Source organism: Telmatherina bonti (genome assembly GCF_933228915.1).
Source record: "Telmatherina bonti genome assembly, chromosome: 17".
Classification (NCBI taxonomy): Eukaryota; Metazoa; Chordata; class Actinopteri; order Atheriniformes; family Telmatherinidae; genus Telmatherina; species Telmatherina bonti.
The window spans coordinates 16,928,379-16,942,539 of NC_136615.1; the positions used below are offsets into that span (position 1 = coordinate 16,928,379).

General features: G+C 43.5%; 1 protein-coding gene across 1 annotated transcript; it reads right to left on the reverse strand.

Moving 5' to 3' along the window:
- Window positions 1–1,996: 1,996 nt before the first annotated feature.
- tmem38b (transmembrane protein 38B) lies at window positions 1,997–13,926 on the reverse strand. The gene is made up of 6 exons (XM_079256208.1): window positions 13,684–13,926; window positions 5,814–5,970; window positions 5,161–5,345; window positions 4,952–5,039; window positions 3,767–3,884; window positions 1,997–2,714 (listed from the first exon to the last, which is right to left on the reverse strand). The coding sequence occupies exons 1-6, from the start codon at window positions 13,805–13,807 to the stop codon at window positions 2,430–2,432; spliced, it is 957 nt and encodes a 318-aa protein (XP_079112334.1). The 5' UTR covers window positions 13,808–13,926; the 3' UTR covers window positions 1,997–2,429.
- Window positions 13,927–14,161: the final 235 nt, after the last annotated feature.

Here is a 14,161-nt window from a genome sequence, read left to right on the forward strand (position 1 = left end):
TTACGTCACATTCAATCCCTCTATAAAACTACACTTTGTACGTGAATGAACCAGCAAAGACTAAGCCTTTTGTAATAAAGTTACAAGAACAGGCAAATCCAAGATACTTTTTTGTCCACTGATGGTATGTTTAGTTCAGACTATCAAAGAATTTTTGAAGACATTGAGGCCATCAGTCTGAAAGCTGGAGTGGAGCCGGATCTTTAAGCAGGATAATGATCCTCAGCACACATACAAATCCACAAAGGAACGGCTTGAGAAGGAGGGCTGTGGAATGTCTGAGTCAAAGCCCCAACCTGAATTCCATTGAAATGTTTAAGGGGGATTTCTAACAGGAGGTACCTGATAGAAAGCAGGTCTTGAATGAAGGAATTTTGCATGAAGAGTGGGCAAACATTTCAGGAAGCTGATGTCAGAGACTGATGGACAATTATGCAAAACATCCACAGGTAGTTATTACTGCTGAAGGGAGCGATAGAAGCCTTGATCCTAGGGGTGTACTTATGTTATTCAAAGATAAATATTACTAGTATTTATGTTTCTGTCACATGAATAGTGAAGCAAATTGTTCTTGTTGTGCTGTTCAAATATATCTTCTCTACCTACCTGCATCGTTTCAGACAGGATCACATGCTGGTTTGGAAAAAACAAAAACAAAAAGACATAAAAATAAAGGCCGTGGGCTGAGAGTGACAGTTTCAGAAATACTGATGGCTTCCAAACACAAGCTCTCACCGTTTCAGTGTCAGCCTTTCTGTCTGTTGTGGGGTTTGTTTGTGGTAAGTATTTCACAGTTTTAGTACGTCCCTGAACTACAGCATTGGTTTCGAGTCAGTTTCAAATCTGAACAGAAAGAGCTTACAGTAACCTTGCAAAATGTCTGGGTGCATAACTTGTGTGTTTGTGGAGATGATATATTAGGGTGCATATATGCATGGTGCATGTGTGACCTTTACTGAGACTCTGGGAATGTGAGCACAAGCAGCTTGTGCTCACATTTAAGAATCAATTTTCTGCACGTAACACGTGGAAAACTGCAGCTAATGGATAGAAAAGGAGATGTGCATCAGTTTGGGCAACTGAAATGCAGTTAGTGAAAGGCTAAGCAAGAGGAGCAGAGCGCTCAACAGTGGGAGGGCTGCTCACTTCAGTGAGTAATTGAAAAGAGGTCATAAAGGTCTGGACCTCATTAAGAGAATTGTTTGGGAAAATTTAGGCTGTAAAATGCTGTCATGTCACTTGCCTTCTTGTCATGAGGGGGAGCACAAGAAAACCTAGGGTCTTTAAACATGTCTTTCATTTTCAAAGTCAGTCGCTTTAAAATTATTAGAAAACGATCAGCGCAAAGAAACAAAAGGTAGTTTACAGCAAACACATACATAATAGCCTGTAACTGACATAAATATGCCCAAAATCTGTGGGCTTGAGGGATTTTAAAGGCAGAGGTACTGTACATCATCTCAATCAGTATTGCTTTGATCATCTGAACGTCTTCTCCTTTCTCTTCAACATCCAACCTGTTTTTAATTTGCATTCAAACGGGGGTGCTCGGCTGTCTGAGGTTACATCGACAAGAATTGGGGAGGATTTGGGGGATTTCTCTCCAGCAGCTTTTTAGTGTGGGTGAGGTATCAATCAGGTGCTGATGTTACACTGATGCAATGTTTCAGCTTACAGAGGGGGTTACTTCTGGACCCTGTGCTGACTCCCACCAACTTGCAAACAGCTAACAGTAACTATGAGGGCTGAATCATGATCGATAATATGTTAATCAGGACATTTCTTGTAAACAACTCAATATGAGTAATGTTTTTAAGTGAGGCAATATTTTAAATCTCTTACACAGAGTAAAAACAAACAACAAAAAAAAGTGTATTTCAAGCTCTTTATTTTCACACTTAAGGTCTCATTTCAAGCATTCAACAATTAATACGTTTTTCAATATTTCACATTTGTAAGTTATTTAGTATAAATATAATAAAACATCTGACGTGTATCCAATATAAATTTTCTTTAAAAATGTGATCGTAAAAGAGTAATAACTGTATCCTTGGCATGAAGCGCAATATATACAGAAAAAATATGACATTCATATTTCAGCAGGTGCACAGCACTGGTCCCGAAACCCTGGAATATATTTATCAACCCTTTGTTTTCAAAATAAATATAATTTTTTTACAAAAGTAAGCTATGCTTTGTACTGCAAAATGTGCATTCAGCCAAAGGACAGCGTGACCTTCCCATCCAACAGCATAAATATGAGGTGGTTTTCCCAGAATAAAGTTGGATGGAGTCATCTTACTGAAATTATTTCTCAGCAATCAGCTTCAGATTGTAAGAACAGCAAATAATCTCCTAATATAACAAATCTATCAGATGACTTCATAACCCTGCTTAGAGGTAAAAAGATGCTACAGACAAAAGGCCGACTAGTTGATCTTTTTGGAATTTTCTGTCTCTTCGTCCTCCGACTCCTCTTTGGCTTTGAGTATCCTGCTCTGGCCCTCGTGAGGATGAAAGGTTTTGCGCTGCTCTGATGATACTTTCTCATTGGACTCCTTGGTTTTGGTTGTAGAGGTGCCATTATCAATGCAAGGTTTCTTTACCTCATTAGTAAGAGCAGCATAAGCGTGTCCCGTAAACAGGGTCTTGTATATAGCTGACTCGATGGTGGCAAAAGGTGATGAAGAGGAGCCGGTCAGCATCATCCGTGACTAAAGAACGAAAAGCATTCATTAAAAAAAACCCAAAAAAAAAAAAAACACACAAAATTAAAATTTCTATGTCAAGGACATATCCAGTGATCCAATCATGACAACTTTTAAGTGAAAGAGTTCACAGACAGTATTGTAATTTCATTTCATAATCAGAGCTCGTTCTGTAATCAAGAAAGAAAACAAAAAGAGAGGAAAAAAAAGATTATTTTTGTTAGCTGACAAGAAGCATTAACTGAATACTAATGTTTGTCTGTATCTTTTAAACTACTGTTAAATAAAGATTTTGAAAGGTTTTTTTTTTAACTGAAAAAGATATTTAAAAAATGTAAGTGCATTTTTAATAAATGCTCTCACGCACCATCACGTGTTAAAGTGCACATGACACACAACCAGTTCAAAAGTATCCGCTTATTCTGGAAGCTGATATGTTGGTGGTAAATATGCTAATGAGATCAGAAATAAATAAGCAACATAGCTGGATGTACTTCTCACTGAGGATTTACCACAAGCACCCATCATCATCATCAGCAGCAGCAGCACAAAATAATAAACAGCTGGCTCTGACAGAGCTCTTAAATCTGATGAAACGGTTTGCTGCTAATTTGACAGATCAGACAGCAGGAGCTAACAGAAGAAAAGTTGAAAGAAGATGTGGTAGATTTATCTGTGTCTCAGTCAAAAGCCCAAGTTTCCCAGAGAAGAGAAAAGTGTATGATGCAAGCTGATGAAAATGATGCAAACGCTTCAGCCCTGTGGGTAATACCAAGCTAATGTGAGTCACCACTGCTACAACTTCACAAAAGCAGAGGAGAAAGGTCATTTAGAAGACAAGACGTAATAGATCTGCAGGGAGCTGTGGCACCAAACTATTTCTTAAACCAAAGCTCCAATTAATAAAGAAAAAATATATGTATAAAAAATAATAAGAGTCTGCCTTGTCTAGATAAGCAGTTCATTTACCATAAAATGCTTCTCTGTCTTGTATATTGATCACTTCATCCTTGGTATTCTTATTTTAGTGTTATTATGAACCATATCATGAGACTGACCTTATTGACAACAATAAAGATGGTGTAGAAGAGCATCAGGTGGTGCTTCTGGAGCGGCAGGTAGTGAGTCTGCTGCAGAGCAAACAACACTGCCCCAATCAGGGTGATCTTTGTTGGGCTAAACACACATGGAAAGGAAACATATTTGGGTATAATATATGAAAATATCACATTCTGAAATGCATAAATGGACCAAACTTAAAGTTTAAAATCAATTGCATGTGATGGTCTTTAAATTAAAAAAAAAACACTGAACAGCGTGAAAAGCTATGTCCACAGTCTAAGCTTTTCCCTTGATCTACTCATCTGCACGGTGACTGCTCTAATAGTCATTCTGGCACATTCCTAGCAAAGTATGAACACTTGTGTCATTTTCAATGGCCGTCATATTTTATAATCAATCGTGAAATTGCAGTAATTTGAAAAATAATCGTAACAAAAGACGCATTATCTTCAGAACCGTCTTCATTCTGCGTTCTAAAAACTGCTGGATGAATCGGTTTGAAAAGAAAAACGTGGCATTAACTCGTCTTTCACCTGAGTAATTTGATGCCTTTTCAAAGACATCCCACTGTTTCATTCAGCAACGTGTTTACGAAGCTTAAAAAGCAAACAGACCTTTTTGTTAATGTTCCGGTACTCATTCCCAGTAAACAACTGCTATTATTAGGAGGCTTCGCTCAATTATCAGATTATTAGTGACCTTATAATGGAGCATAAAAGCGAAGAGAAAAGTCATTTAATGCTGTCATTTGTATGAACAGTAATTGTCCACTTAAATTACATAAAAGTGAGAGCCGCAGCCACACTCCATTATTTTGAGCCAGAGGAGACTGGTTATTTGGAAAGAGGGTGCCTTTAAGTGATGTAAATGGGGAGTTCAATACAGACGTGATGAAAGGTGCTGCATAAACATATATATCATGAGGAAAATAAAGGTTTTTCAACATTGAAGCATTTAAACCTTTTGTTGCAAACCCCTACAAAACTTGCAACCTGAACCTGTTACAAGCTAAATGCACAAAGCATTCTCCTTAAGATTGCCTGTTTTGCTATTTTAAATTATTGATATGATATTGCATACTTTAATGGCATTGTAGCAAAATATGTAAATTTTTATGTATTTAAGTATTGAAAAGACACCTAAATCCCCGATGTAATGTCAAAGTCCTGTATAGAACTTACTAAGACATTTTGAGAAGCTCGTTGGTTTCTGGCTTCCACACACCCCGGACAAGTTGTTCAAAATTACTTATAAGACCTCCTCCAGCACCTGGTGAGTGACAAAGAGACATGAGCTTCATATAAACAAACAAATAACATACAGTATCAACATAAATTATGGTAACATAAAAAAATAATCTTGTGACACATGCAGACGATCATCTACTGACCTCTCGCCCACCCGATGGCAATCATAACAAGCAGGCTGTCTTTGTATTTTTTGTGAGCTTGAGTAACCCCTCCAAGGACCTTCCAAGTCCTGGTCACCTCCTTCATTCCTGACAGCACCAGCCTGAGCGGTAGCAGGGCTGCACAGCAGTAAACCACGTCCATGGGGCAGTAAAAGATGAGGTACCTGTAGAGATGCATATGGCCATTATAACTTACACACTCAGAGACATATCCCAACTGTAATATGTGTGTAAACTACAGCATGTGGCCTGATAAAACAAAAGGATGACACTTAAGTATCACCCCTTTGTGTTTCTTAAATTCCTCTATTCACCAGCAGAGGGAAGTGTGTAGTTGTGAGCAGGGTGTAATTTTATATGCTACCTGTAGAGGGCACTAAAGTTTCATATTTGAAGTAGAGACCAGTACAATAGATCATCTGTTTTATTCTGCACCCTGCAGATTTCATCTTCTCCTTATATTAAAAAAAAAAAAAAAAAAAAAAAAAAAAAAAGCACAAGAGACATGAATAATGACCACACTCTGCATCTCCTCTACACTAAAGTGCAAAGTAATTCAATATTTCCCCAATCACAACTGTTGCTGCTGTCCTTCCATCTGCTGGTCCTTTCACAATCCCAAGGATCTTTACCAGATGATTGAAGCAAGGAGAACACCGGTGCCATTGGATAAAGGTGCTACAGGCGGCTCAGCTAGCATGATCCCAGACAGCACAGCTCCCCCAAAACAGTACAGCATAGAGCTGAACCAACAGGCCAAGGGGCTGGCTCTGGACACCTCCAGAGCTCCTGCACATGAACAGAAATATTTGTCAGCACAATTACTGTGGATTTCTGTGAGATATGTAGAATATTTACATACATAAAGTGTCAGGGTAGTGAATATCTGTCATTTTATCTCTGTAAAAGAGTCATAATGCCAGATAAACACTGCTGCAGTGAAAAGCTGGCACATGCAGAATAAACATTACTCAAACTAACCATTGCACAGTGATAAAAATTACATGAAGTCCAGACTTCATGCATTGCAAAGAAACAGTTCAATATGAGCAAAGCAGTTTAGTTGGAGAGACTATGTAAGAGTTTGATACATTTGCCCTCTTCCATGTCCTTGTAACTTGTTTTGCAGTTCACTTCACAAGCAGTGCAAACAAAGAAAGGGAAGGGTTTGACACACATCCATCCATCCATCCATCCATCTTCTGCCGCTTATCCGGGGTCGGGTCGCGGGGGCAGCAGCCTAAGCAGGGAAGCCCAGACTTCCCTCTCCCCAGCCACATTTGCCAACTCTGCGGGGGGGATCCCGAGGCGTTCCCAGGCCAGCCGAGAGATGTAATCCCTCCAGCGTGTCCTGGGTCTTCCCCGGGGTCTCCTCCCCGAGGGACGTGCCTGGAACACCTCACCAGGGAGGCGTCCAGGAGGCATCCTGACCAGATGCCCGAGCCACCTCAACTGGTTCCTCTCGATGCGAAGGAGCAGCGGCTCTACTCTGAGCCCCTCCCGGATGACTGAGCTCCTCACCCTATCTCTAAGGGAGAGCCCGGCCACCCTGCAGAGGAAACTCATTTCAGCCGCCTGTATACGAGATCTCGTTCTTTCGGTCACGACCCACAGCTCATGACCATAGGTGAGGGTAGGAACGTAGATCGACTGATAAATCGAGAGCTTCGCCTTCTGGCTCAGCTCCTTCTTCACCACGACAGACCGGCGCAGAGCCCGCATTACTGCAGACGCCGCACCGATCCGTCTGTCGATCTCACGCTCCATCCTTCCCTCACTCGTGAACAAGACCCCGAGATATTTAAACTCCTCCACTTGAGGCAGGACCTGACTCCCGACCCGGAGAGGGCAATCCACCCTATTCCGGCTGAGGACCATGGTCTCAGATTTTGAGGTGCTGATTCCCATCCCAGCCGCTTCACACTCGGCCGCGAATCGCTCAAGCGAGAGCTGGAGATCACGACCAGACGAAGCCAACAGGACCACGTCATCCGCAAAAAGCAGGGGCCCAATCCTGAGGCCACCAAGTCGGATCCCCTCAACCCCTCGACTGCGCCTAGAAATTCTGTCCATATAAGTTATGAACAGAATCGGTGATAAAGGGCAGCCTTGGCGGAGTCCAACCCTCACCGGAAACGAATCCGACTTACTACCGGCAATGCGGACCAAGCTCTGACACCTGTCGTACAGGGACCGGACAGCTCGTACAAGGGGGTCCGGTACCCCATACTCCCGGAGTACCCCCCACAGGAGCCCCCGGGGGACACGGTCGAATGCCTTCTCCAGGTCCACAAAGCACATGTAGACTGGTTGGGCAAACTCCCATGCCCCCTCCAGGACCCCAGAGAGGGTATAGAGCTGGTCCACTGTTCCGCGACCAGGACGAAAACCACACTGCTCCTCCTCAATCCGGGGTTCGACTATCCGGCGGACCCTCCTCTCCAGGACCCCTGAATAGACCTTACCAGGGAGGCTGAGGATTGTGATTCCCCTGTAATTGGAACACACCCTCCGGTCCCCCTTCTTAAAAAGGGGGACCACCACCCCAGTCTGCCAATCCAGCGGTACTGCCCCCGATGTCCACGCGATGCTGCAGAGGCGTGTCAGCCAGGACAGCCCCACAGCATCCAGAGCCTTAAGGAACTCCGGGCGGATCTCATCCACCCCCGGGGCCTTGCCGCCAAGGAGCTTTTTGACCACCTCAGCGACTTCAGCCCCAGAGATAGGAGAGTCCACCCCTGAGTCCACCAGCTCTGCTCCCTCATGGGAAGCCGTGTTGGTAGGATTGAGGAGGTCTTCTAAGTATTCCCTCCACCGACCCACAACGTCCCGAGTTGAGGTCAGCAGCTCCCCATCTCCACTGTACACAGTATTGATGGAGCACTGCTTCCCCCCCCTGAGCCGCCGGATGGTGGACCAGAATCTCCTCGAAGCTGTCTGGAAGTCTTTCTCCATGGCCTTGCCGAACTCCTCCCATGCCCGAGTTTTTGCCTCGGCAACGGCCGAAGCCGCATGCCGCTTAGCCCGTCGGTACCCATCAGCTGCCTCCAGAGTCCCACAGGCCAAGAAGGCCCGATAGGACTCCTTCTTCAGCTTGACAGCATCCCTCACTGCTGGTGTCCACCAACGAGTCCTGGGATTACCGCCACGACAGGCACCAACGACCTTGCAGCCACAGCTCCGGCTGGCCGCCTCAGCAATAGAGGCACGGAACACAGCCCATTCGGACTCAATGTCCCCCGCCTCACCCGGGACATGTTCGAAGCTCTGCTGAAGGTGGGAGTTGAAGCTCGCTCTGACAGGGGATTCAGCCAGACGTTCCCAGCAGACCCTCACAACACGTTTGGGCCTGCCAGCTCTGACCGGCTTCCTCCCCCACCATCTGAGCCAACTCACCACCAGGTGGTGATCAGTTGACAGCTCCGCCCCCCTCTTCACCCGAGTGTCCAAGGCATGTGGCCGCAGGTCCGACGATACGACTACAAAGTCGATCATTGAACTGCGGCCCAGGGAATCCTGATGCCAGGTGTACATATGGACACTCTTATGCTGGAACATGGTGTTCGTTATAGCCAATCCATGACGAGCACAGAAGTCTAATAACAAAACACCATTTGGGTTCAGAGGGAAGGGACCATGCCTCCCAATCACTCCCCTCCAGGTCTCACTGTCATTGCCCACGTGAGCATTGAAGTCCCCCAGCAGAACAATGGAGTCCCCAGAAGGAGCACCCTCCAGCACTCCCTCCAAGGACCCCAGAAAGGGTGGGTACTCTGAACTGCTGTTCGGCGCATAAGCACAGACAACAGTCAGGATCCGTCCCCCCACCCGGAGGTGGAGGGAAACTACCCTTTCATCCACCGGGGTAAACCCCAACGTGCAGGCACCAAGCTGGGGGCTGATGAGAATGCCCACACCTGCTCGGCGCCTCTCACCATGAGCAACTCCAGAGTGGAAGAAGGTCCAGCCCCTCTCGAGGGTACTGGTTCCAGAGCCCAAGCCATGCGTCGAGGTGAGTCCAACTATATCTAGTCGGAACCGCTCAACCTCGCGCAAAAGCTCAGGCTCCTTCCCCACCAGAGAGGTGACGTTCCACGTCCCTAGAGCCAGCTTCTGCAGCCGGGGATCGGACCGCCAGGGTCCCCGCCCCTTGCTGCCGCCCAGCTCACATTGCACCCGACCCCTACGGCTCCTCCCGCAGATGGTGAGCCCACGGGAGGTGGGGCCCATGTAACCCTTTTGGGCTGAGCCCGACCGGGCCCCATGGGCGAAGGCCCGGCCACCAGACGCTCGCTCTCGTACCCCGCCTCCAGGCCTGGCTCCAGAGGGGGGTCCCGGTAACCCGCGTCCGGGCAAGGGAACATTTATGCCCAGGTTTGTCATCGTCATAGGGGTCTATGAGCCGTGCTTGGTTTGACACACAGATAACAGTATTTACCCTGGAGCTTGCAGTTCAAAGTGCAGGCCTGGGAAATGGCATTTATACTTAGAAACACTGATGAGATGAGCTAACCAAAGATAACATCAGCAGCTCAGTGTTTCCACTGTGCTTACACTCTGAATAGAAAAAAACACTCCCTTTTCTGCTTAAACAATTTCCACAGTTGTGACAAGATTGTTCACGAGTTCAAGACAAGGAACAACATGGGAGTTGTTCTGTATTATGGTCTGGATTTCCTCATTTTAAACAGACTTAGTGTAATTACTATTTTGCCAAAGCTGTCAAACAGTCTTTTCTTTAATGCTATGATAGTACCGAGATGTTTTGATGGCCTTTAAGTGACGAAGCACTCTTTCCAAGAGACCAAGTTAACCCTGCTTCCAACCAACACAACATATGCATTTAACCTGACACAAGTAGGTCTTAGTTAACCCTACCCAACCTGCCCTGAGTGGCTGTGCCTGCACTCAGGACCAAAGTGGTAATCTGGGGATTACAGATAGATTATCGACTCCTTGATAGCAACTGGTACCATTTACAGCTCTATCTGCCTTCTCTGTACTCAGTCTTTGGGAGAATCATGTTGAAACTTTCTCCTAACGGCGTTTTACAGCAAGAAAATGCAATGGTTTGTAGATCATTTTCAGCCCTAATTTAACTGAAAATGAACGCAAAGAGAACGTAACTGTTTAAATAATTTACTTTCTTTCTTTTAGAACAGATATAAATATATGTTCATGGAAGCTAGCGGCAAACTTTGACAACAGAGAAGTAAAAATGTCTTATGTCACAACTGTTATGTACTGCACACCCTCTTTGCCTGTGAAAGTTACACATTTAATGCCAGAAGGTTTTGTTTTTGGTTTTACAGCAGCCTTTAAACAACATTCATGAGTTCAGCCTGCTGCTTACACAGTAAACAATGTTGCTTTGTCATCACCTTCAGTTCCAATACAAAACAAAAACTGCTGCAGTCAGTGTCTGAGTCCGACTGGCCAGACATCAACAGTAACAGAGACAGGGAAACAGAGACGTTTGAAACCTAAAACTGCAGCACGATCAATTCATAAAACATGACCCATCTGCAAGTCAAGTGCAAAGGCAAAAACACTTAAAATGTTTTTGTTTATATTTTCATCTGCAACAGCATACACTGCTTGGGCTGCTCCTCCAGACTGGGATGTAAGTGCACCTTTCCCAGATCCTCACTCCCAGTTTTGCATCTGGAGGACAAACATTTACAAGTCAAATTTGAATAATCAAGATAAGTTTGTTGCAACACTGGTTGTCATTTTCATCTCCTTGTTATTTCTTCTCAGCTTGTTTACATTGGGACAGTGGCTTAAAACCCAGCGTGGATTATTTTCTCCTGAGAATTTCTTTTTCAGAACTCGCTCAGTTGTCACTCAGCACCATGACTTTGGTAAGTCACAGGATCTTTTAGGAACCAACACAAAGAGATGGAAACTTAACAAATGCAACAGAACCCCTATCCCCCTATCTTCAACATCACTCCCAAACAGTTTTGTTTATTATCCATCAATCCTCCCAAACCTTTTGTGCTCGACTCGGCCATTACAGGCAGCTCTAATTGACAAACCACAAACTGACAAATAACCGCTGCTCCTCTTCCCTTCTGCCTCCCATAATTGTAGATCCACTTAGGACACTGTCAGCTACGGTTTCTAAAATAACTTCACCATGAGATAAATCCACAAAGAGAACTGGCCCTAGGCATATGTTGCAATGTCCGTTACAAAACATGAATTTATGTTTAAAAAAAAAAAACAAAAAAAAAAACATTGACTAAAGTTTTTGAAAGTCGAAAGCAGTTTTAAGAGACTCTAATGGGAAGAATCATGGAGCAGGATGAGAGGATTTACTACAGCAGAAAGAAAAACTGGACAGTGGAATAGTTTATGGCATTCCTTTCCTTGTAGGGAAAAGAAGAGGAGGAACTTTTCCCTCTGTGCTTTGTGTCATTACTTTTATTCAGGTTTCATTAAGATTCCGATCTTTCCTCTGGGACTCTCACAGTAACTTGGCTGCCTTCAAGCACAATCCTTTCCTTAAGTCAGAAAACAGGCACACAAACACGTTTCTCAGGAGAGCACTTTCTGGCATGTTGTTTTTTGCATATTTTTACTCTGCATCTTCCCCAGACAGATAGACAAATGCCATGAGTAGAGGACAATGGGTTAAAAGGTCACAGCAGCTCGGATGCTTTGCAAGGCAAGTTCGAAAATAGATTTATAGCAGTGGGACTACAATAAGCGGCATGCATTTGTGTGTGTGTGTGTAGAAAGTCGGCCGCCGGTGTAGTTAAAAGTCCACCTGTCTCCACATCAACAATCTTAGTTACATAACATGGCTCAGTGCCCACCGCTGGTCTGAGCTGCCACAAGCTGGGAAAGTTTAACAAGCTGTCTTTTTAAAGTTCTTTTACTTCTGAGTTTGATTTGTGTTTAAAAAAAATAAAAACTTTTACAACAAATTTAGAGTTTTGAAAATACGGGTCCACCTACTAAAACAGTGTGGTGGGCTCTTTTCCTGTCAACAGAGGCAGCGCGGTAAGCCTCAGTGTACTGTTGCCAAATACTGTAATTATCACTCCTGAGGACAACTTCTACAAGCTGCAACAATGGAAAGAGATGACATTTGGCTGTACCGAACCAGCACCTGCCATTTCAAATGACTGGTTGTCCTTTTTTTATAAATACATATCCTTAATTCTGTCATTTGAAGCATAAAGATGGTCTGCCGAGATAAGCAAATTGTTATTTCAAAGTTCACAGATATCCAACAACACAAAACTATGCAGCACAACTGAAATCAGCTTAATTTAAGTGAGATTTTCTTAAATCAGAATGTAATTAACATAAAATCTACTAATATGATATTTTAATTAGGGTCTTAAACAAACCATACCACCCCTACACAAAGGTAATTTTTCTTCTCAAAGAAGTTAATGTTTAAAACTTTTATTATACACAGAAAAGCTCTGAAAACTAGCAGTAACATGCAGCTTGTGAGGGTTGGTGGATGTTTACTTTTGTCCTGTCCTGCCTCCAGTCAGGATGACACACTGCTTCTCAAGCAGCAAACAAAGCTGCCGGGTGGACCTCCAAATTTGGAGGAGGGCTTTCTTATCTGAAATGTGTCAGCCGTTACAACCGTTGACACAACCAGTAAACCAGCAGTTGGGTTACACAATAACTGCACTACAACTTGGGAATAAATCCAGAAAAATGGTCCAACTTAGCATTTAGTTAAATAAATAAACCGAACAACTATCTATGCATGAACCAAACATGTATAATGAACATTTAATGTGATTATTACATCAGAACACAGGACATTTAGCTGCTTTGACACAAGCTTTCACTTGTATCAAAGTTTTTCCTTTAACCTGATTACTTTTACTTTCGGAAAGGAGTGGAGTTCTTCCTCACAAACAGGATAATCCTCTTCCAAGACGAAAGTGCAAAGAGCATGTTTCTGATCACTATCTGGATGTTTTTAGGTTATATGTCATAAGAATATTAAATCAAGCAATAGTTTATTCAGATTTACGGCTCAGTTTAAAACATTTTAAACTCAGGTGCAGAAATTCAGCTAATTTATTTTTACTTTCTAACTTGTTTAGTACATCAATCAAGTTAATAAAGTGTGATATTCCTGTAAGGATTTTTAATGCAATGCACCAAACCTGCTTATGATTTGTTGCAGGTTACATATTACTTAGTTCTGACAAAAGCAAACAGAAATAAACATATTTAAACGTGATAAATAATTGATTAAATCATAGAGGGTTTGGTGTGCTTAATGACTTATTACAACAACAATAATTCAGAGTCAATACGTGTATTTGAATGTTGCAATGAGGGTGTTTTAACTCTCTTTGACACACCTTCCATAGTGGTTGGGTGGCATTTAGGAGGTGAACTGTAAAATATAGATGGGGGCCTGTCATACTTAAAAGGTTTGAAACTTAACCACAAAAAGTCAGAGTTGCTTTCGTCTTGAGACTAATACATGAAGCTCTTAAACTTCCCACTTACCTGGCTGCTCTCTCAGAGCCATCACTGATACGACATAGTGCGCCATGTCAAAGTAAGGAAACATAGACAAGTTTGCTAGTCCGTGCGACAGCTGGTCCAAATACAACAACTCGAACAGATCCATTATGTTCTTTTTGCGTAACCAGTATATACCAGTAAATATTCTACTTCATTCCAGTTATGATTTCGAGTGGTGAAAAAAAGGCACCAGTCCAACTCTGAGCATCAGGGCAAACACTTGACTTCATCCACTGGCTGTGAAGTCTGGCTCACGACAGCTGTATGTGTTGATGGTTAGCTGTTTTGAGGTACTTCCACTCGTCGCCGGGCAACAGATCTGTATTGCTAAGGGATGGTCTTCCACGGCGTTGCCTACTCCACAACATTGTCATCCGGGCATAGTCGGAATTCCTGCTCCGTACTCCGCCATGCTAGTGATGTGGCAGGCGGAGCCAAAGCAGCTTTGTGATTGGACGAG

What these genes read in the sequence shown, in the direction of transcription:
- tmem38b (XM_079256208.1), bottom strand. Translation starts at nt 13,807, where the DNA reads ATGGATCTGTTCGAGTTGTTGTATTTGGACCAGCTGTCGCACGGACTA. An exon ending in GAGCTTCTCAAAATGTCTTA is followed by an intron (nt 3,885 to 4,951) that starts GTAAGTTCTATA and finishes ATGTGTGTTTAG; the next exon opens with CCCAACAAAGATCACCCTGA. An exon ending in TCTTTATTGTTGTCAATAAG is followed by an intron (nt 2,715 to 3,766) that starts GTCAGTCTCATG and finishes TTCGTTCTTTAG; the next exon opens with TCACGGATGATGCTGACCGG.